The sequence below is a fragment of the Pleurodeles waltl genome, chromosome 4_1 (assembly GCF_031143425.1).
Source record: "Pleurodeles waltl isolate 20211129_DDA chromosome 4_1, aPleWal1.hap1.20221129, whole genome shotgun sequence".
Lineage (NCBI taxonomy): Eukaryota > Metazoa > Chordata > Amphibia > Caudata > Salamandridae > Pleurodeles > Pleurodeles waltl.
The window spans coordinates 828,798,572-828,822,253 of NC_090442.1; the positions used below are offsets into that span (position 1 = coordinate 828,798,572).

Genomic DNA, 23,682 nt, shown 5'->3' on the forward strand with positions numbered 1-23,682 from the left:
AATAGGGAAATTGGGATTTTGAACCCCTCCCCGCACAAATACACATATATTTTCCTCAACGGGGAGAGGAATAATTTCCAACCATTAAATATCTAATCCAGGGTGGAAAAGGGTTACCCATAAATGTCTGTGTTTGAGTGTTCCCAGACTTACAAGTAAAACCATGTTACAGCCCACCCACGTCCCACTACCCCTTTGGTGGTATATATTACTGTGGATTTCACTGAACTGTGGATGCCTACCAGGAATCCATTTGTGAATTCCCAGCAGGCATAAAGAAGGGGCTTTCAGCCATACCCTTAAAATTACAGCCAATAATTTTTTTAAAAATAGGACCCCTAGCTTATAAGAATTTTAGTTTTTCTGCCACTTCTAGAAAACATCAACATCATGCTTGCAGTGTGAGCACCATTATTAATAACCACAAACATAAAGACGCTCATTATGAGTGGCTGAGATATGGTTGGGGTAATTATCTCACCGGGTGAAATCCGATATCCAAGGGTTCAGAAGCTACCAGGTGAAATAATTACATCTAATTCTACGTTTTTCCACTGAAAATGCGAAGGGACCTGCAAAATACGTGAATTTCATACCAAATTCCTTATTGGTCATTTATCTCCTGGTAAATTTTGGAAGGGTTCTTTTTCTGAAATTCATCTGTTGAAAAACGCAGGGATGTAGTATTTATATCAAAACGTATAATTCTGATCCCTGATCAGGAAGGTGTTTGCGCAGGGACCGAAATTAACCTCGTAATTAGTGTCCAAGAGTATTGAAAAGAGAGAAATCAATGACAGAAGACGCCAGAATGACGCACCTTGCAACACTAGAGAAAGCTTTATTGACAGCATAAATGTAGAATGCTTATTATGTAAACCCTACTTAGAACTACATAATGACTGACTGCATATTTGTAAAGTAGATATCGATAACTTCCATATAAAACCTCCCTAATTATACATGTGTGTATGACTTCGCAACTTGCTTCTTCTCAAAAGGAACGAACCAGCACTCCAGGATCACCTAATTCAACAAAATGTATGACAGCTACACATTTCAGCTGTGTATGGGGATATGAACAATATTTTCCAGCACTCGGAATGCATGGGACATACATATTCACATATGTGTGTGTATATATGTATATGTGTGTGGATAAGCCATTGCTCACGAGAGTGGGTCATGGTGCAAACCTTCCGGAAACACTGATAATAAGTTCCATATTATTAATGGTCCTTTGTGGAGAGTTCTAATCACCATATGAAGACAAGCACTAATGCTATACATATTTATACAACATGGCAATGTTTTCACGTTGTCAATGTTCTCAGAAATATTTTGGGATTTCATTGTTTTAAGTAGCTAATAGTTTTTCTAAGAATTAGACACTTTTTTGGTTAGCTAGGAACAGAGGACAGTCTGTGAGGAATGCAAAGTACACATTCACCATAAGGACAACTCATTGATGACATACAGATCAGACAGGACTACACAAATAATTGATGCAACTGTAAAGAGAGAAGTGATATATTATGTGGCAAAGCATATGAGTCTTAGACATAAATCCATCTGAGAAATGAGGAAACTGACTGAATGTGTCACTTAACATCAAATTCCCAAACACCTATTCATTTTGCTAAGAGCATCAGATACTGTGTTGAGATCACTCCTTAGGTCTTGAACAACATTTTCAATGCTCCGAGTGTCCTTCAAAATGTCAATGCTCTGTGTATAAGGGTTGAAGTGCACAGAGAAAGGCCGATTGATAGATTTCGCAAAATCTCTGGAATGAATAAAAATATTATTAAAATGAGTGCTTCTTTATTACTTGTTAGAGTGACATATACATTGCATTGTTATTTCAGCACTGGATGTTGGGAGTTCCACTAAAGACAATGGAGTGGCCCGTGACCAACCGTGGATGGTACAGACCTGCTCCAACATTTCAATGTTTGTCTTTTTGTTTCTCCCTGTTTATTTTAGAACATTATATCCTCAGAGGGTGGAATGTTTCCATAGTTTTATGCCTTGGACAATATTGACTGTTAAAGTCCCTTGCCCTCGTTTTAGTCCCTTACCCGCAACTCATGCCAAAACTCAAGTTCAGGCATTTACTAATTGCTATAGCCCTCAACAGCAGGCTATTATGCATTCTTTTGGTTACATTACTGTTATTATTCTGATTATTATTATAATACAGACCTCATTTTTTCCTTGGCGTCTTCAAAACTTTCTGACACAAAATAAGATTCTTGGAAGGTGGTGATGAGACATTCTTGAAAACATGTTGTTTTCGGATCAAACATTTTTATATTGGCTTTATCAGACAAAGCATGCTAGAAAATATAAGTATAGATAAAATTAGTTGTTAAAACAAATGAAAGACGTTAACATATTGGTTTTATTATAAATGTCATATATAATCATATCTCACTTGCACTGGTCACTTACTGCTATGGTAGAACAGGAATTCTGTAACTGTAACATATTTCAAAGAGAAGAGAGTCTCACTGACAACAAATAGTCAACAAGAGCAAAGCTTGATTTATTTTTGATCTCCTTCAGAATGCTGAGGTGAAAACATCCCTGTTATTTACTTTTTGGCAGTCTATATGTTACATGCCCCTCATATTCTCTACCCCACTTTCAACAGGTACACATGGCCAGGGGAGTATTGGGGTGCTATACATAACATGGCCTTCCCTCCCAAACATAAAACCCACCCTGGTCTCATGTGACCCACTTCTACCACCCTGTGTGCCTTCCCTCCCCCTCCACACCCGAAGCTCTAATCCCTGCTCTCCAGCACTGTCTGACAGGCTGAAAGCCTGTCAGAGAAGCCTGGAATACATCTAGAATGTACCAACAGTGCGAAACAACTTTTGTTGTTCACAGTTGCTACATCGCAGCAGTGAATAACCAGGTTTAGAACCTGGTTATTCATGGTAAAGGCTTTGAAAATAAGCTATACGTAGATAATCAATGATCTACCTGTATTAGTTAAAATTCCAAATAATGTTCAATATATTTAAGATATATGCGTTGGAATATATTAACAGTAACTTGACAATATAGCGAGAAATGCAAGCAAATGTTTATTGTCAGTATTCCTAAGTGAAACAGCATGAAAAGACAGACAATCATGGCATTTTCATTTTAGACACAGTGGACCGAAACAGCCTCGAGAACCTGTGGCAGACTTTCATGGGAATAAGTACTCTCCACTACGATGCCTCCGCTTTTGTGTGTTTCAAGCTATTTTAAAGCCTGAATTTCCTTTATCCTCAAATCTCATTTCATGGCTTAAACATTTACTTATCGATTAAGCATGTTGGCCACTAAATCTTGGTTTCCAAGAGTTCATGAAACTTTAAAATACACATACACATTCAGCCAGTCATGCAATATTTCAATCAGTGTTAAACACTTTGCCACATACATAGAACATGAGCACAGAGAACAAGTGTAGTGGCAAAATACACCAAGGTTTGCCTTCAAGTCAGTTCTGCAATTTTAGAAATGGAAGGGACACAGGCTGACTAGAGGAGCATACAGTTCCTTCCTTATCTAGCGTAAAGGTCTATTTCTCAATGGCCAATTTAAGAAAGTAGATACTGAATATTGCGTAGACCTCAATCGCAGAAAGCAATTCTACAGAAAGAAGCTATGTTAGGTCTTACCACAGAGCTAACTATGGGCAAGCATGTTCAGTTGTACATGCAGTGTAAAAACACACACACTGAACCGTAGCTGAGTTTATAGCTGTAACATGGAAACCCCCATAGCCACAAGCCACCTGTTATAAGAGGATGGAAGTTCATATTAAATAGATGTTGTGGTATTAGATTTGTCAAAAGCCAGGGAGAATGACAATGAATCGGCCCAGAAAATGTACCACTAGATGTCCTGTTCATCAAAGAAACAAAAACAATCAATACATTATGGGGGTCATTACAACATTGGCGGTAAAAGGCGCTTACCGCCGTGCAGAAGACCGCCAATACACCGCCGCTCCGGCGGTAGTCCGCCACAGCTATTATGACACACATCTTTGAATCCGCCGAAATTCAGACACCCACACAACACCGCCACACCAAAGGTCAGTGATAAACTGGCGGAAAACAATCCTCCACCTCCACGCCAACAGAAACACGCCCATGCTATTACGACACACGAATCCACGCGGCGGTCTTTCAACCGCGGTATTCCATTGGCGGTACACACCGCAGCGCTCAAAATACACACACCTCCAAAACACCGCCACATTGGACAATTACAAATACACACACCTGATACACATACACACACCACTCCCACACACCTAACACAATATAAAACTCACACCCACATCACCCACAAACCCCTACGACAAAAAAATCACGAGCGAAGGCCAGAGAGAGAGCACAGAATAGACAACCCCATCACACAGAGGCACACAACACCATCACCCACACAACATCCATGCACAAAACACCACACACCACTACACTCACCACTCTCATCACCACATACACCACCCCACACATCACACACACACCATCCCATGTCACGCCAAAGGCACCCCCGTTTCTCCGAGGAGGAGCTCAGGGTCATGGTGGAGGAAATCCTACGGGTAGAGCCACAGCTATTTGGCTCACAGGTACAGCACACATCAATAGCCAGGAAGATGGAGTTATGGCGCAGAATAGTGGACAGGGTCAACCCCGTGGGGCAGCACCCAAGAAATAGGGAGGACATCAGGAAGAGGTGGAACGACCTACGGGGGAAGGTGCGTTCAACGGTCTCCAGGCACAACATCGCGGTACAGCGGACTGGCGGCGGACCCTCACCTCCTCTCCCACAACTAACAACATGGGAGGAGAAAGTCTTGAGCATCATGCATCCAGAGGGCCTCGGAGGAGTCGGTGGAGGATGGGACACTGGTAAGTCAATTCGTAACTATCAGATCCCCCACCCTACCTGCATGATATCACACACCCCCACCCTCACCCCCTATCACTCCAACTCCTCCCTAATCTACCCATAACACAAACCACCCATCCCAACACCAAGCCCTGCATGACACAACTAAGCATGAACACCCCTCACTAAAGCATGCCCACTGCACATACCCAGAACACACCTTCAACCATCATCACACAAACCCACACACAGGAATGCCTGCACTGGGGTACACATACACCCACCCATTGCACACCATTACACACACACATGCAATAATCATGCTCTTATGCCCCTGCAGGAACACGAAGGACCGTCACCACACCAGAGGGTCCAGACAACACCACTCCACCCCCAGAAGAGGCCCACAGTGACGAGAGCAGCTCTGCCCTACTGGATCCTGATGACCAGCCCGGACCATCGTGGGCCTCGGGACAGTCGGTTCCCCTTGCACAGGCACAGCCCAACACCGACCTTCCACCCTCTGGTAACACCAGCACAGCACCCACCCAGCGGGCCCAAACCTCCCTACCCAGGACAGGTCAATCAGCGGTGTGTCCACCACTACAGGGAACCCAGGATAACCCGCCACCCCAACAACAACAGGGACCTGGGGGCAGTGGTAGTGGGCACACGGTCCAGGGGACGGAGGCACAGGAACACAGGGGAACTGGGAGGGCTGCTGTGTGACAGGGGGCGGACAGGCCAAGGGAACCCACTCTGCACGAGGCCCTCACCTCCATCATGGGAGCATACCACCACTCCCAGGAGACGATGGCCACGGTCCTGGACAAGTTTCAGGAGACCCTGCGCCTGCAGGACGAACTGTATTTGGGGTTCAGGGAGGAGCTCAGGACCATCAGCTCCGCCATGGCCACTATCGTAGGGGTGCTGAAGGACATACAGCAAACCTTGAGGGACACCGTGGCACTACAAGGGGCCTCTGACACTAGCCAGGACGATGAACTGCCCACCACCTCTGCCGGCGCTAGTGGACAGGACGCCCCGCCACAGGACCAACACACCAGCACCCCACCCCTTGCAGACGGACAACCACCACGCAAGCGGGCCCTGAGATCCAGGAACAGGACAGAGCAAGATGGCAAGACCCCCGCCAGGAAATGAGACCACCCTGATTGTCACCCCACCGTCCCACTTTGTTACCCTGTCCTAACTTGAACTGCACCAGCTCCACTTCCTAAGCCCAGATGGGCAGTGCACCTGTGAGACTAATAGACTGGACTCTGCCATGGACATTCCTCCACCATCACCCATCCTCATTTTACAAACCCCTCACATTTCAGAGCACTTCAATAAACACCCTTGAAACACAAAACAACCTGGAGTCAGTCTGTGATTTACTAAAATGTATTATCAATGACAGTGTCATAATGGGTTTACCATTGTAAGGCTAACATACCTATGTCACACATCACAAGCACTTGAAGGATGCAAGCAGTTGACACGTAGGTAACCACACCTGTGAAACCGTAATGGAAGGGTACAACTCAGTTTCCAAATAGTGATTTAAAAGGAGAAACAGGATAGAGGTAGACGTATGAAAGTTTATGTAATGGTAAAAATGAAAATGTTCTCACCTGCGTGTCACTGGAAATATTGCTGTATGACTGACTCCCTGTTGTCGTTGTCTTCTTCCTCAGCATCATCCTCATCACTGTCCACAGGCTCCACAGACTCCACAGCTGCTACAACACCGTCATCTGGATCATCCTCCTGCAGAAAAGGCACCTGGCGTCGCAATGCCAAATTATGGAGCATGGAGCAGGCGATGATGATCTCGCACACCTTCTTCGGTGAGTAGAATCGGGATCCACCTGTCATATGGAGGCACCTGAACCTGGCCTTCAGGAGGCCGAAGGTGCGTTCTATCACCCTCCTAGTCCGCCCATGGGCCTCATTGTAGCGTTCCTCTGCCCTGGTCCTGGGATTCCTCACTGGGGTCAGTAGCCATGACAGGTTGGAGTAACCAGAGTCCCCTAATAGCCATACACGTTGCCTGTGGAGTTGACCCATCATATCATGGATGCTGCTATTCAGCAGGATGTAGGCGTCATGCACTGAGCCAGGGAACATAGCATTTACCTGCGAGATGTACTGGTCTGCCAAACATACCATCTGGACATTCATTGAATGATAACTCTTCCTGTTCCAGAACACCTGTTCACTCCTGTGGGGGGGGACCAGAGCTACATGGGTCCCATCAATGGCACCGATGACGTTGGGGATATGTCCAAGGGCATAGAAGTCACCTTTCACTGTAGGCAAATCCTCCACCTGAGGGAAAATGATGTATCTCCTTACGTGTTTCAACAGGGCAGACAACACTCTGGACAACACGTTGGAAAACATAGGCTGGGACATCCCTGATGCCATGGCCACTGTTGTCTGAAAAGACCCACTTGCAAGGAAATGGAGCACTGACAGCACCTGCACGTCAGGGGGGATTCCAGTCGGATGGCGGATTGGTGACATCAGGTCTGGCTCCAACTGGGTACATAGTTCCTGGATTGTGGCACAGTCAAACCGGTAGGTGACGATGACATGTCTCTCTTCCATTGTCAACAGGTCCACCAGCGGTCGGTACACCGGAGGATTCCGCCATCTTCTCATATGTCCCATCTGACGGTGCCTACGAAGGACAACAGCGAAGAACCAGTCAGTATTCCTCCAGCTATGTACCCACAGTTACACACAAGACTACACCACTCACAAAACCCTTCCTGTATGTGTGTAGAGTCTAGGCCTACCTATGTGTGACGCAGTAGTAATTGAAGCCATGTGGGCCCCTGAAATGGTGGCTGCCTGACCTCTAAACTGGGACATTTGGATTGTGGGGTAACAGCACTGGCGTTGCACACCGTCGCGGTAGGCGGTCGTAGTCCGCGGCGCAATGCTGCATTGGTTAACATTGGACCCTATGGGTCCCAGGAGCCAATGAACAAGTGCGCCGGTGGTGATGATGCGCACCGCCGCGGACGTGACTTCCATTTTCTATCTGTTCAATCACTAGATACCTGACCTGCGACAGGAGAGGACCTACACTGCAAGTGCTGCTGTGACCTCGGTCTGGAAGCGACGATGGCTGCTGCGTCTGGGGAAAGGGCCCCTGCCTTCACTGCACAGGAGTTGGAGAAACTGGTAGACGGGGTCCTCCCCCAGTACACGCTACTCTACGGTCCTCCAGACCAACAGGTTAGTACACAGGGAGCACGTTGTATGGGCTAGGCCTTGGTGGAGAGGGCTGGTTGGAAGAGGGAAGGGGGCAGAGTTCAGGGAACATTAATGCATGTGAATGAATGTGCCACATGGCTAGGGTAGGGAGGGGGACACTTGCATCTACGGTGCAGTTGGTAATGGCTTCTCTTCTTCCCTTGTGCATGTCATGTAGGTCAGCGCCCACCAGAAGAGGGACATTTGGCGTGCCATCGCCAAGGAGGTCCGGACCCTGGGGGCCCACCAGAGACAGGGCACCCACTGCCGTAAGAGATGGGAGGACATTCACTGCTGCAGCAAGAAGACGGCGGAGGCTCAGCTGGGGATGGCCTCCCAACGTGGGAGGGGTGCCCGTCGCACCATGACCCCCCTGATGTTCCGGATCCTGGCGGTGGCCTTCCCGGAGTTGGATGGGCGCTTGAGGGCATCATAGCAGACAAAAGGGGGTGAGTAAAACCTCATTCTGCGGACTTTGCGTGTAGTGGAGGTGTCTGGGTGGGGGAGGTGGGCTGTGGGTGTCCCTAGGCCAGGGCGAGTTAGGTAGGCAAGGCCCCTCCGTAATGTAGGGCATGTGGCACTCTACCCCACCTCAGCAGAGTGCCAAGTCGAGGTACAGTTGTCCCTGTGGCATCCATGTGCGCAGATGTCCACCATTGCCATGTAGGCCATATCCCAGAAATTGCATGTGCAGAGGGCAGGAGCACGGCGTAATGCAGGGGGTTGCTGCGTCTGTCTTGTCCGCCAACGGTAGCGGTAATCCATGCACTAAAACTCTCTTTCTTCTGTCTCCCCCCCTTTTTCTGCTCTCCCTGTCCTTTTGTACATCAGCATCAACAGGCGGAGGTACAGTGGCACCGGAGCACGAGGGAGCTGCATCCCACATGGCCATGGAGGGCCACACCACAGACTCTGAATGCACCAGTGGGACGGAGGGCGAGGGGAGCTTCAAGTCGGCCACTGGATCACCAAGCAGCGACACAGACTCGTCCGCCGATGGGGGCTCCCTTGTGGTGGCGGCACCATCTGTGCCCCCCACCTCTACAGGTACAGCCGCCACCTCCCCTACCAGCACCACCCTCCCAGCAGCCCCTCAGCGTTCACCCGTGCCCGCTCACCCAGGAGGGTGGGCATCACCGTCGCCCCAGGCACCTCAGGCCCTGCCCCAGTCACCCCTGCTGCCCTCAGTGAGGAGGCCATTGACCTCCTCAGGTCACTCACTGTTGGGCAGTCTACCATTGTGAATGCCATCCAGGGTGTAGAACTAGAGTTGCAACACAGTAATGCATTCCTGGAGGGCATTCATTCTGGTCAGGCTGTCCTTCAGCGAACCCTGCAATCTCTGGCCTCAGCACTGATGGCAGCCATTGTCCCTGTCTCTAGCCTCCCCCCTCCAACTTCCTCCACCCAGACCCAATCTCCTGTACCCCAGCCCATCCCAAGCACACCTACAGACCAGCATGCACACAAGTCAACACACCCAAGTAGCTCAAGCAAACATAGGCACCACACACACCACAGGCACTCACGCAAGCCTCACCCACGTACAGACACAGCAATATCCACTGCCTCCACTGTGTCCCCCTCCTCCTCTTCTCCCTCCTCCCTCCCAGTCTCGTCTACACACACACCTGCATGCACATCTACAGGCACCAGGAATCGCACAAGGACACCCAGCCATTTACACGTCCCCTGTGTCCTCTCCCAGCGTGTCTGTGACGCCCCCTCCCAAAGTACCCAAACGCCGGCAATCACTCACCCAACATCCATCCACCTCACGACAGCCTCCAGTACCTGCACATGCACCCAAAGTGACACCTCCGACAACCACCTCCTCTTCCTCCACTCCCAGACCCCCTCCAACTACCCATCCCAGTGTTCATCAGAAACTGTCCCTGTGTAAAGTTGACCTTTTTGCCCCCACCCCACCCCCTCCAATTCATCAGTCCCATCGTAGCGCCTCAGCCAAAAAGCCTCCAATACCAGTGGTGCCTGTTCAAGGTTTGTGGAGTGCAACGGCCACCAGGGCAGGCAGTAGGACCCGGAGCCAAGGCACTGGCAGCCCACCCCCTGTAAAGGCTCTGAAATTGGAGAGTGGCCGACGGGACCGTGTAAAGACTCCTGGTGGGAAAACAACTGACATGGGTTCCAAGGGGATTGGAGAGTCAGCTGTGACTCCACCAAAGTTGTGGAAGGGCCAGAGGAAGTCTGCCCAGCCTGTTGTGAGTGTCACAGCGGAGAAGTGCGCTATCATTTCCGGCGGTCGACACACAACCGCCAGCACCGTCGTCACTGGTCAGGAGACCACCGCCAGAGTCAGTGCCCAGGAGGGCCCAATTATCGTCACTGGTCAGGAGACCACCGCCAGAGTCACAGCCCAGGAGGGCCCAAGTATCGTCACTGGTCAGGAGACCACCGCCAGAGTCACAGCCCAGGAGGGCCCAAGTATCGTCACTGGTCAGGAGACCACCGCCAGAGTCACAGCCCAGGAGGGCCCAAGTATCGTCACTGGTCAGGAGACCACCGCCAGAGTCAGTGCCCAGGAGGGCCCAAGTATCGTCACTGGTCAGGAGACCACCGCCACAGTCAGTGCCCAGGAGGGCCCCGGCTGCCACAGCCCGCTGGGCAATGATGGAACGTCATGCCACACAGCAATGCCCAGTGTAGAGAACGTCATGCCACACACCAATGTCCGTAGCAGTACCGCCATGGCAAAGCACCGCTGAACAGGGCGAAGACCGCCATGGCAAAGCACTGCTGAACAGGGCGAAGACTGGGAAGAAATGAATGGGCCGCCACATCAGGCATCCTTATCCCATGTGCAGCTGGGACAGTGACAGGACAGAAACTTTCACGGGGAGACTCATCCAGTCTGGGCACCAGTCCCCCCCAGTACCACTAGAGACCTGCATCTACTTGAGAGACTGTGGCTTTGCACTCCCCAGGATGGAACAGTGGGCAACCCACCCACTGTAGAGACTTGAGAGACTGTGGCTTTGCATTCCCCAGGATGGAACAGTTGGCAACCCACCCACTGTAGAGACTTGAGAGATTGTGGCTTTGCTCTCCCCAGGATGGAACAGTGGGCAACCCACCCACTGTAGAGACTTGAGAGATTGTGGCTTTGCACTCCCCAGGATGGAACAGTGGGCAACCCACCCACTGTAGAGACTTGAGAGACTGTGGCTTTGCACTCCCCAGGATGGAACAGTGGGCACCCCACCCACTGTAGAGACTTGAGAGACTGTGGCTTTGCACTCCCCAGGATGGAACAGTGGGCACCCCACCCACTGTAGAGACTTGTGAGACTGTGGCTTTGCACTCCCCAGGATACATCAATGGGCATGGAGCCCCGTCGTGGATCTGGCTTTGCAGTCATCCGTCTGAGGTGCCCTCCCTTCCCTTCCCCCTGAGGTGCCTGTAGTATTTCTATCTGATGCCCCGGCAGTGTTCTCTCCGATTGTGGTCAGGTATCCTTTGTGGGCCTCGCCCATGCATTTTTAGACTGTTGGTGCACGGACATTGTTGTGTACATATCTGCACTACTTCTCGTATTGTATATGTTTCTGACTGATGTTCAAATATATATCTGGATATTTTTGTCTGACATGTATATTGCCACATTACAATGTTTGACCGAATTTCGCTTTGTCTTTTCATTCTTCCGGGGGGATTGTGGGTTGTTACTGTGATTTTTGTGTATGCATTGGTGTGTATGTTGTAATATGCGAGGGTGGGGGTGTTTGGTGTGTGTCCCCCTAACTTTTGCCTCCCCCCTCCCCTATGTCGTAGGTGCAGTACTCACCATTGTCTTCGGCGCCTACGTAGCTGTTGGTCGTAGAGGAGCAGAAACACAAGGGCAGGTAGTATTTGGAGTTCCGGCTCCATGGAGTCCTCGTTCCTCATGGGATGTGTTCAGGTGAGCGTTTTCCCATAGCAAAAGCTGTTCCCGCCGTGTTTTTATCCACGGAATATCTGCCCCGGAAAAGGTGGCGGATTGGCAGGTTGTAATACTGTGGGCTGTACATTGTCTCCCACCTGTCTGTTGGCGGTGACCGCCGCGCTGTTTGTTTGCACTGCCGTGGCAGGAGGTGTGTTAAAGTGGCTGTCTTTGTTGGCGGTTTCCGCCAGGGTCATAATTCCCTTTTTTGGTCCGCCGGCCTGTTTGCGGTGTTTCCGCAGCTTTAACACCGTCCGCCAGGGTTGTAATGACCCCCCATGTTTGGTTACAAAAGTTTAAAGCAAAATATTAATCACTGGAATAGCATTAACTGTTTCTTAAGTAGTACTTCAAAAATGGCTTTTAGCCTGGTAGTGCACACATAGGGCCAGATATACAATGCAAAGATCGGAAAATATTGGTCAAATACCAACGTGTTTTGTGTCGCAATTCAACATACTTCATGAATATGAATGAGATAGTTCATAAATTGTGACCCATCATAAATTGCAGACACCATGTCTGTGATTGGTTTTAAATAAAACACTTTTTTTTAAATGCAACCTGTTTTTGCTAAAGGAAAACTGGATGCATTTAAAAAAATGAAAAGTGAAGGTAAACATTTTTAAGAGTAGGCAAGGGTCCAATGGGCCACTGCCTTCTCTAAAAAATGTTATTGTAAATAATCACAAAGGGGAAAGAGTACTTTGGAGAGACGTTTGTAAATGGGCCATCACCACTTTTGTGCCGTTGGTAAAATATGAATGTTTTGCGATGGGATGTCAGTGGTAGAACACAAATACATCTAATTCCCATTCAGAAAGACACCCCTTCTAAATGCTGATTCGGTATTTAGTCACAAACTCATTGTTTCATTTGGTGACATGTCACCAAATAGCAATTTGGTTTCACACATACCAAAGTGCTTTTCACAGCCACAAATAACCCGATTCTGCTGATCAGGCATTTTATGAACACAAAAAAGCTTCGCACATCTGGCTGTTTCTTCCCCACATCTTATTAATCCTTTCTAATCACATTAATTCAACATCCCAGCAGTACTGATTATACATCAAAACAAGGTAAAGGAGAACTTCTCCTGTCTATCTATTGGTGTTATCATCCATTGGGTATAGGAAATAAGTGATGCAGCATTTCAGTGGTATACATAATCTATGCCAGCTTCATCAGCCCAGTTAGTATTTTAGTACACTTTAATTTAGCAAACATTATTCAACATGGTTAAAGGGGAATATTTCTACGATGGCTTTGGACTTGGCCATTTATGCAGTGTTACCAGCAAACCTTTTGCCTTTACCCCTCCTGTTTTCTGAACCCGTTTTTTTGGCTTTTAGGAGTACACAAACTTTACCACTGCTAACCAGTGCTTAACTGCTTGTGCTCACTCCCTAAAATGGTAAAATTGGCTTAGATCTAATTGGCATATTTATTTACTTATGTGTCCCTAGTAAAGTGGTGCCCCTTATAACTACAGATAGTAAATTAAAAGCTACTAGTGGGCCTACAGCACTGATTGTGCCACCTACTTAAGTAGCCCTTAAACCATGTTCTAGGTCTGCCTTTGCAGCATGTATGCAGTTTTACACTGCCAATTCGACCTGGCAATATGACCTCCTCACCAGGTCTAAAACTCCACTTTTATTACAATGAGTCACCCCTAAGGTAGAAGCTAAGCAGACCATAGGGCAAGGTGCATTGTAATTAAAAAGTTGGACATGCACTTTTCAGATTTTACTTGTCTTGGCTGTGAAAAACACACACATTTGTTTTTCACTACTGTGAAGCATCCCTCTCTGATAGAATATAATTTGGTTACTTTATTACCTTTAATAAGTGCTAATCTTTAATTGAGAGCAAGTAGGAAAGTCAAGTTTGGTGTCTGAGCAATTGTAATCCTCTTTAATGACAACATCAGATGTTAAGTTACAATTCGGAAAATGCCACTTTTAGAAAGTTGGCATTATTATTGTCCTAACCATTTGGTGCCTATGGCCTGTTCCTAGGTTTCATTACTAGGTGCAGTTGGCCTTATTGAATTCCTCTTACACACCATCGCAATAGAGGGTAAGCGTGCTGGCATGATAGCCCATTTCTGACTTGACAGGGGAGTGGTACTCTTCAAAGGCACTGATCGGCTCACACACAAAACACTTCAATATCCTATTGTGCCCCTCGACAGACTGGGACCAGGACAGGGAGCCAAGAAGTTCCAGGCATCCCTGTATGGGGAAACTCTAAAAGCTTCTCCCACTTCAAAGTGGGCACAAGGTATAAACATTAGACCCTCAGAACTACTCTTTTGATCAATTCTGGACCTGTAGAAGACTCAGAAGAAGGACTGCTCTGCAGCTCTGCTGTAAGACATGCTGCTCTGCTGCCCTGCTGCCCTGCTGCCTGAGTAGGAAGCACTGGAACTTCACCTTGAACCCAGGACCAACAGAAGGACTCCAAGGGCTACTTGGTTGGCCCCCGATCAGTCCTGCAGGGAAAAAAAAGGCTACAACCATCTTGAACCTGCTTCTGGATTCTGCCTACCATGAGACCTAACTCCGTAAGTGATGCCTCTCCAGTCCTGGACCCTTGGAAGTGGGAATAAAGATGCTTTGCCATCAGAACTGACAAAGCTAGATGCAGCCCAAGGTAGCTCTTACAGCTCGTTATCGGACCCAATGCAACACAATGCAACTCACATCATAGCCCTTGCAGCTCCTCATTGGATCCATTGCAGCGAGATGCAACTCAACATGGACCTCATATCGTAGCCTTTCAGAGATCTGCATCAAAACCAATGCAGCGCGATGCAACTAGATGCATGGCCTCTCATTGTTCCTCAAAACCACTGCCACACGGCAGAACATCCCACTTCAAGGACATAAGGTACAATTCTCAGCGAACCCGCCCACACTCTGTTGTGGTCGGCCTGAGCTTGTAACTTGCCACGGTCTGGTGAAACTAGATTACTGTAGTTGGTGTTTTGAGCTTTTAAGCACTGTTTTTACCTACATCTTTAAAAGTACTTTTTGCAGGTCTTCCCAACACCGTAGCTGGCTCGCGACCCCCGGTCAGATTGAACTGTTGGATTTGTTGTTCACGACGCCATGATAGCCCCAGACGGAGTTATCGAGTTCAAGGGACTGTATTTCTAAGTTAAGTCTTGCAAAATTCATATCTTTTTTGCTGTATGTTGGATTTTTTTCATTTTGATCTTGTTTAACACAGATAAAGATTAGTTATTTTTCTAACACTGGTGTGGTGTCCTTTTGTAGTGTCTTCACCGTATTACTGTGTGTTATATGCAAATGTTTTACACATCGCTTCCGAGATAAGCCTGACTGCTTGTGCAAAGCTACCAAGGGTGTAAGCAGGAGTTATCTGAGCTGGGTATTCCCCTTAGCCTTACTGGAATGAAAGTCCCTACTTGGACAGGGTAGAAACTGACTGCCAAGTAGAGACCCCATTTCTAACAAAGACCAAGACTAATATATTGCAAGGCAGGCACTGTGTTGAATATTCACTCAGGAAGTCGAACTGCTTTGTTCCCTAAGGCTGTCAGGTCTAACACCTGCCCATGGAGATACCTAGAGCCTACCTTGGGGGTGACTTACATGTAGTAAAAGGGAAGGTTTGGGCCTGGCAAGTGGGTGCACTTGCCAGATTGAATTGGCAGCTTAAAACTGCACACACAGACACTGCAGTGGCAGGTCAGAGACATGTTTACAGGCTACTCATGTGGTTGGCACAATCAGTGCTGCAGGTCCACTAGTAGCATTTGATTTACAGGCCCTAGGCACTCATGGTGCACTTTACTAGGGACTTATTAGTAAATCAAACATATCAATCATGGTTAAACCACAATCATCAGTACAATTTACACAGGAAGCGCTTGCACTTCAGCACTGATCAATAGTGGTAAAGTGCACAGAGACAATAAACGAGTCAAAACAAATCTGAAAAAATAGGAAGGAGAAGGCAAAAAGGCTGGGGATAACCCTGCAAAAAAGGACCACTTCCAGCACTCATAAAGACAACTCTAACAAATTTCAGTACCCCAACCGCCATAATGTGTTTCAGGCATGACACATGCCATTCTGATAGTAAGTTTACAGCTGGGGAGACTGCAGTTAGGGAGGAGAACTCTGCTTATAAAGATAGGGCAGAGCGGCTTATTTGGCTGAGAGTCTTTATTGTTGTATGAGAGTAGAGATGCAATTGCTAATTCAATCAAAGAGGAAGGGTAAGTATCAAACATTGATTTATTTTTAATTGTTTTTCATCTTTTTTTCTTAGTCAAAGTTTCTTTATTGAGTTTTCAAGTTATAACTGTGGCAGTGTCATCAAATATTACAAATAGACAGCATTACCTTACGATTGCTAATAGATCACACAGTTTCAACATGACGCTGCGTCTATTGAGAAAGTAAACAATTCAATCAAAACAAAAACATCACAACATGTGATGATCTCCAAATCACCACCATAACCCACCCTCTAAAAAATCCCAGTAAACAAATTAAACAAGAACCATGAGTGGTGAATTGATGATTTCATATTATGTGGAGTTTGAGGTTAGTCTGGCTTGCACCCTCAGCCGTAATCCTTGACAGGCCATACCCCACCCTTGCAGTGGAGTTAAGTTTGAAAGAGGTGGAGCGCTTGGGTGCACGTGAGGCATGTAGTTAGCTAGAGGCCAACAGACATGAAAGACACAAGGAGATCCCGAGTGCATTCAAAAACTTTAAAATGGTCCTGAAGTATATCCTTCAGGCGTTCCATAGTCAGAGCCTACCATAGCCTGGTGTGCCATTGAGCGCAATAGGCTTTCTCCATGATGCTGCTAGTGCCATTTTTGCAGCTCCCACGCATAACCAAAGGATGGAATGATCACTTGAGGTCTAGTGCTTGAGAGATTTGTCTCTTAATCCCAAGAAAACTCATCCCGGTGTTGCCAGCACGGGGTATCCCAACATTTCCTTAATTTGCTCCAAAATCTCAGAGCAATATGGAAGAATCGTGGGGCAATCCCACCAGATATGGTGGAAATCTCCCAGCAGCCTGCATCCCCTCCAGCAGACATCTGATTCCCTGGGAAATTCTGTTGAGTTTTGTGGAGTAAACTGTATAGAACTTTTGTGGAGTAAATTGTATAGAACTTTGTAATAAACCTCTCTCATCCCCATGGAATGATTGAACCTTGGGATACTGTGCCATAGTTGTCACCAATGAGCTTCAGAGATTTCCTCCCCTAGTTGATAGGACCAGAATTCTATGTGTCAGGGTCGAACTTTGGGAGAAGTATCCATTAAAAATGTATATCAAAATGAGTAACCTCTTTCATTCCCCTCGGTTGTTTAACAAACTTTTTAATGGGGGGGGAAGATCCCTCATGGCCCCCTCCCTCCTCTCCAGTTGGAGCACCCGATGTCTTAATGTTTCTCCCTGATGCAGGTAATCCAAAATTCTGTTGACAGTTATCAAAGGTGAGAATATCCCACCCTTGAAACAGATATCATAAGGCAACCTCCTTCTCTCCAACGATCAAAAGGCTTCTGTGCCCTGTGGATGGGTATGAATGGAGAGGGCAACTTAGCCCAGGTTCCTGAGTAGCGTACTTCATCCCAGGTATCGAATGTTGTTTTTCTATGGATTCTTAAATACACATTGATAAGTTGATTGGAATTGGTTGTCCATAATAGATCCCAAGTGTAGCGGGCAACCATCGCTCCATATGGAGCCAATGTTTATCGGACTCGCGTAGTGACAACTCCGTGATCACTCTCAATTGTGCTGCCTTGTAATAAGAGAGGAAGCCTGGAAGAGCAAGTCTTCCTGCTTCTTTAGGTAGCCTGAGTACTCTATATGGAAGCCGGGCTCTGCGATCTTGCCTGATGAATTTAATCAAGAGGGTGCATAGTGTTGAGAAGTCTCATTCCACTGGGATGGGGAGGCCTTGAAATTAATATAAGAATCAAGGTAGTACCATCATCTTAATGGTGTGGATACGCCCAAGCAATGACAGATAAAGGGGAGCCTAACGTTTAAGATCTGCCTTAAGTTGCTGGAGCAGTGGGGGGTAATTGGCTTTATACAGGTCCGAAATTCTTGGGGTGATTTTAATACCCAGGTATGTAAGATATTTCTGAACCCATTGGAATGGAGTGGCCAGGTCTAGCACCCCAATCTCTGTGGGTGGGAGGGTTAAATTAAGAAGGTATGGTTTGGAAAGGTTGACATGGTATCCCGCCACCCACTCAAACCTAGCCAGTTCCAGCTGCACAGCTACAAGTGAAGTTGTTGGGGATGTTAAGGACAGCAGTACATTTTCTGCCAATAGTGAAAACTTATTGGAAAGGGTCTGAGCCAACTCCGTTTACAAAAACCCATGAAAATGGGCTAGTAAAGTTGGCTTGGACCATTGTAATGAATTTATCACTGATGCTGAAAAGGAAGAAAGGAAGGGCCAATCCACTTGATCAAATGCCTTTTTGGCGTCTAGTGCTACCAAGACTGCAGTGATGTGTTTTTCATTAACTTTTTCCACCAGGTGAATCAACCGATGTAAGCTGTTGTGAGTTTGCCTCTCCTTGATAAACCCTGACTGGTCTGGATGAATCAAGTCCGGTAGAATATCCCCCAGCCTGCTAGCAAGTATCTTAGTGTACAATTTGACATCCAAATTAAGAAGGGCAATCAGTCTAAAAGAAGAACAGTAATGTGGATCTTTCCCTAGTTTGGGAAGAACAGATATCTCGGCTTCACTCATGGAATATGTGATCTTACATTCCATAGCAATGTGGTCCCACAGTTTAGTCAAGTGTGGTACCAAGTTCGAACTGAAGGTTTCGTAAAATCTAGCTGTGAAGCCAACAGGGCCAGGTGATGTGGGTAGCTTGAGGGTGGCTATGGCTTCACAGACTTCATCTTCTGTAGTGAGAGCACTTAGGCCCATATTTTTACTTTTTTTGCCCCGCATTTGCGTCACTTTTTGACGCAAAAGCGGCACAAATTTTCAAAATACAATTAAATTTTTAAAGTTTGCGCCGCTTTTGTGTCACAAAATGACGCAAATGCGGCACAAAAAAAGTATAAATATGGGCCTTAGAGTCTCATTTTGGTCTTCAGTGACTTGTGGAAGGTTGACTTCCTTGTGGTAATGTAGTTGATCTTTTGCCTCCCACTTGTCAGCGGCGTAATAGCATTGATAAAATTCTTTGAGGGCATGGAATTGGCCAGAAGGTTGAAACTTGAGGAAGGATTGAAAGAGCAGGACTCCCCCATCGGGCAAGATTTATGGTGCAATCTGTGATCTTCTCGATGCTTATAATGGGTCTCTTGTAGAGCAACTATATCATGCCTGGCATCCAAAACATACTTCCACAATTTATGATGCATAGCCTGAGAATTCAAGCCTCACACATTCCAAGTCAATTTTGTCAACATCATAACATTACACCATGAGCAGACATGCCTAGTTTTAATTCCCTCGATATCCCCCCAGTCCACCCTTCCCCCCATCACCAGAAACATCAGACTTCAACTTCCTCCACTCCTCTCTTGGGTTACCCTCTATAAGGATACTCACTGAAAATATATGTAAACAATAAATTTTGACTTTTTGGGATCCAAATCCCTTAAAACAACATAACTTGTCATAACATCATAACATTACAGGTGGTTAGGTAATTTCCTGCCAAGGCATTCACAGCAGAAACAAATATAATTGAGGCTTTGTTATCTCATCTTGTCTTCAAATTATGTATAAACAGAGCTCTATATAGATAATGGCACCCGGCATCCTGAGTATACATTACAAGCCCCTGGGACTAAGAGGACCCACTTGTTCAGTGTGTGGCAACAGTGGCCCGTAAGGGCGGATACTGAAAAGGATATTGTCCAGAAATATAAGAAGTGGAGGTCAGTCATGGTTTATGTGAAGGTACTTGGGTCCTCTCGGCCCCATTTCTTTCCATGCTTCTTTGGGTGTCTTTCTGGGAACCATGAACTTGTGTCTGTCGTCTCACTGAGTGGCCGGTGGTAGAGGAGTCTCTGAACTTTTTTGCAGTGTTACAGTCTGAAGGTGATAGACCCAAGAGGTTTACTGCTTCCATCATGTCTGTAAAATGATGTGGTAGATGAAGGCAAGGCTAAATGGAAAGGTCCATCTGTATTTAACATTGTCCTTTCGGAGTTTATCCGTGACTGGTCTGAACTATAGTCTTCCTGCCAACGTGGTTGGTGCAATGTCCTGGTACATAGAGCATGTTTCCGCCTGTAAGGAAACTGTATCAACCATCTGGATTGCCTGTAAGATCTTTGACCTTGAAGGAGTGTAACTTTGATAGGGTATCCCAGAGCCACTTTCCCTTACTCAGCACCTGTGGTCCCACACGATGGACCCACTGCAGCTTAAATTTGACCTGCTGGACTTCCACAAGTTCTGCCAATAACCCAATCTCAAATGCCTGAAGATCAGGTCCTTCGGTACTTTCTTCCAGATTCTGTAATGCATATATTGTCTCATCTGGAGCAGTTTTCGAGGTCCTTGCACTTCATAATTGTAGTTTGCAAGCTCTCCTGCATTTGGACAGAGGATTCCTCCAATTCTCTTAACCGCTGTTCAAAGGATTGACATTTTGGCGGTGATTCTAACCGCGGCGGTCGCCGCCCGCCGCCCGCCATGCGGTTACCGCGGTCACAAGACCGCGGCGGCCATTCTGGCTTTCCCGCTGTGCTGGCGGGCGACCGCCAAAAGGCCGCCCGCCGGCACAGCGGGAAAGACCCAGCAACGATGAAGCCGGCTCCGAATGGAGCCGGCGGAGTTGCTGGAGTGCGACGGGTGCAGTAGCACCCGTCGCGAATTTCAGTGTCTGCTAGGCAGACACTGAAATTCCTTTTGAGGCCCTCTTACGGGGCCCCTGCAGTGCCCATGCCATTGGGGGCCCCACGGCACAGGATGGCGGTAGGGGGTGTCAGAATCCCCATGGCGGCGGAGCGCGCTCCGCCGCCATAGAGGATTCTCAAGGGCAGCGGAAAGTCGGCGGTACACCGCCGACTTTCCGTTTCTGGCCGCGGCTGAACCGCCGCGGTCAGAATGCCCAGCGGTGCACCGCCAGCCTGTTGGCGGTGCTACCGCGGTCATTCGCCCTGGCGGTTTTTACCGCCAGGGTTAGAATGACCCCCTTTGTCTCCAGATCCAGTGTGCAAACCCCCACTGAATCCATCTTGCTGCAGTGTTGTGAACCTCGTCAAGAGGTCAGAACAAAGAATGTCTAAAGAGGTGGCCAAGTTGGATTCCAGTTCCTCCCTAAGCTCCTTTTTGAAATTCTGGAGCAAGGCTAGGAGGTCTTTCTTCGTCAGCGCTATGTTGTCCTCAGCATGATAGGGTTATGCTTCCCTTGAATCCGCTGGTTCAAAGTAGCTAGATACCCTGTTAGGTTGCTTTTTATTGTGTGGCATGTCGGTAGACAGCAATGGTTCAGGTTCAGAGGTGCAAGAGCAATAGAGTGGTAGATGCTACTAGATTAGATACCGTGTAGCGACCACAAGTTACTTCTTTGCCGATCCTTCACCATACTAAGTCAGCTATTGTCATCCCATATGTCTGATGCATCTGCCTTCAAGAGGAAACCACAGCTTTGTGTGAGTATTCATCCCTTTCTTGTGCCTGTATGAGGTGGAGGATCACAGTGGTGGGGCCCCCTCTAGAGTTAGCACTCTCATTCCTAGGAGGCTTCTCTCAGACTTGGGTCGAGGTATGTTCCACAGCCTCCCTGAGAATGGAGAAGGCTGCGTTTCATTTCTGGTCTCCCAAGGAAATATCCCAAGGAAATATCAAGGTTGCCAAGTGGATCCGGGGATGGGGGAACACGGCTGAGACACCGTGAGGCTATTGAAAATGCCCTGGAGTGTGGTGCAGGTGCTTTATGGCTCTTGAAGTTACCCCTGAGGGGCCTCAATGGGGCCCCTGATAGTGCTGGATGCAGACATTGTGGGCGCAAGTGGCCTTTCGCTCTATTCCCTCCAACCAGGGCATCCGGTCAGGTGAGGATTTTCAAACATCCAGCAAGACTGGGAAAAGGGTCCTTGTTGGTCCCCCACAGGTACACTCCCACCATTAAAGCCTTGTGGGGATGAGGAGAGTGCCGCTCATGCCAGCTGTCGTATTGCACCCCCACTCACCAGGAGCCATAGACAATGCATAATGGCAGCAGCGACCCTTCACCCTTCAATGCACAGGCTGTAGCTGAGTCTAACAGCCTACATGCGCTGCTCAACCCATTTCAGACATGTCCTCCGTGCTGCGCGTGTGTTCTGGCCTCAGCACTTCCTGGGCCCGGTGTTATGGGTGTCTGGTAGTTCCTGACACCCTTGTTTTGCTAGGAGACAGCAGTGGAGAACAGGTGGATTAGTTCTACTCTGCCATGTTGGCAGACCAAACCCCCATCTTTTTTTTCTTGTTCATAAACCATGCAGTTTTTAGCTCCCAATTCATCCTGGCAAAATAAACATTTTGCTAGACATAAAACTCCCTTTTAATAGATAGGTCACCATTAGGTTAGGCCCCAAACAGTCCATCCGGCAGGGTTCAGTGCATTTAAAAAGATGAACACATACTTTTAAGTTTTACATGTGGTGGTAGTAAAAAACTCCCAAATTCGTTTTTCACTACTGTGAGGCCTACATCTTGCATAGGATAACATTGGGTAACCTCATTACATTTAATAACTTTTGTTTGGGAACAGGTAGAAATATTATGTTTGGCCTTTAAAGAACTGTAATTTAAAATCCTCTTTAATGGTAAAGTCCCATTTCTGAAAAAGCCATTTTTAGAAAGTTGGCTTTTTCTTTATCCTAACCATTTAGTGCCTACTGTCTGTGTTCTTGGTCACTTTGCGACTGCAAACGGGCCCATTCATGCCAAGACCTTGCCGCCCACAATGACAGCCTAAGCTCCAGTGCAAAGCTCCAGTGAACGCAACTCTTCATGTTTCACTGATTGCCAGTGACAACCGGCCATGCAAGATCAGCACTTCCAGCCATTGCGACGGCCACCTGCGGTGAAAAATAACGCAAAGCTCCTACAATGACTGTCCGCAATACCCAACAGGATTTGCACTATTTCGATGACCATCCGTGAGGACAGGTTTGCTTTCCACACTTCTGCAATGACCATCCACAACGCTCTCCTCACAGCTTTCCCCAATGCAAACTGGACACTTTGACTTTTAGAAGGTTACTTTTTCACTGGGACTAACTTGGTCTCGGTATCCGGCCCATGCTCCATCGTAGTTAGCCTGAACCTGTGACTGTCCGCAATGCCCAACAGGTTTCACTCTAAATCATTGACTATCTGTGAGGACAGGCTTGCTTTTCACACTACCACGATGACCATCCAAAATGCATATTCCTCGCGGCCTTCTCTACTGCAAACTGGACTCTTTGACTTTGAGAAGTTAACATTTTCAGTGGGACTAACCAGGTCCCTGTATTTGGCCTGTACTCCATCATAGACGGCCTGAACCTGTGACCTTCCTATGGTCTAGTAAGAT

General features: G+C 47.4%; 1 protein-coding gene across 1 annotated transcript in view; it reads right to left on the reverse strand.

Moving 5' to 3' along the window:
* Positions 1-1,156: 1,156 nt before the first annotated feature.
* TPH2 (tryptophan hydroxylase 2) overlaps positions 1,157-23,682 on the reverse strand; it is a 476,020-nt gene continuing 453,494 nt past the window's right edge. Inside the window, exons 10-11 of the mRNA XM_069230088.1 lie at positions 2,206-2,339; positions 1,157-1,786 (exon numbers count right to left, since the gene is read on the reverse strand). Of these exons, the coding sequence (XP_069086189.1) occupies positions 1,612-1,786; positions 2,206-2,339 (309 nt within the window). The 3' untranslated portion in view covers positions 1,157-1,611. The remainder of the gene's footprint in view (positions 1,787-2,205; positions 2,340-23,682) is intronic.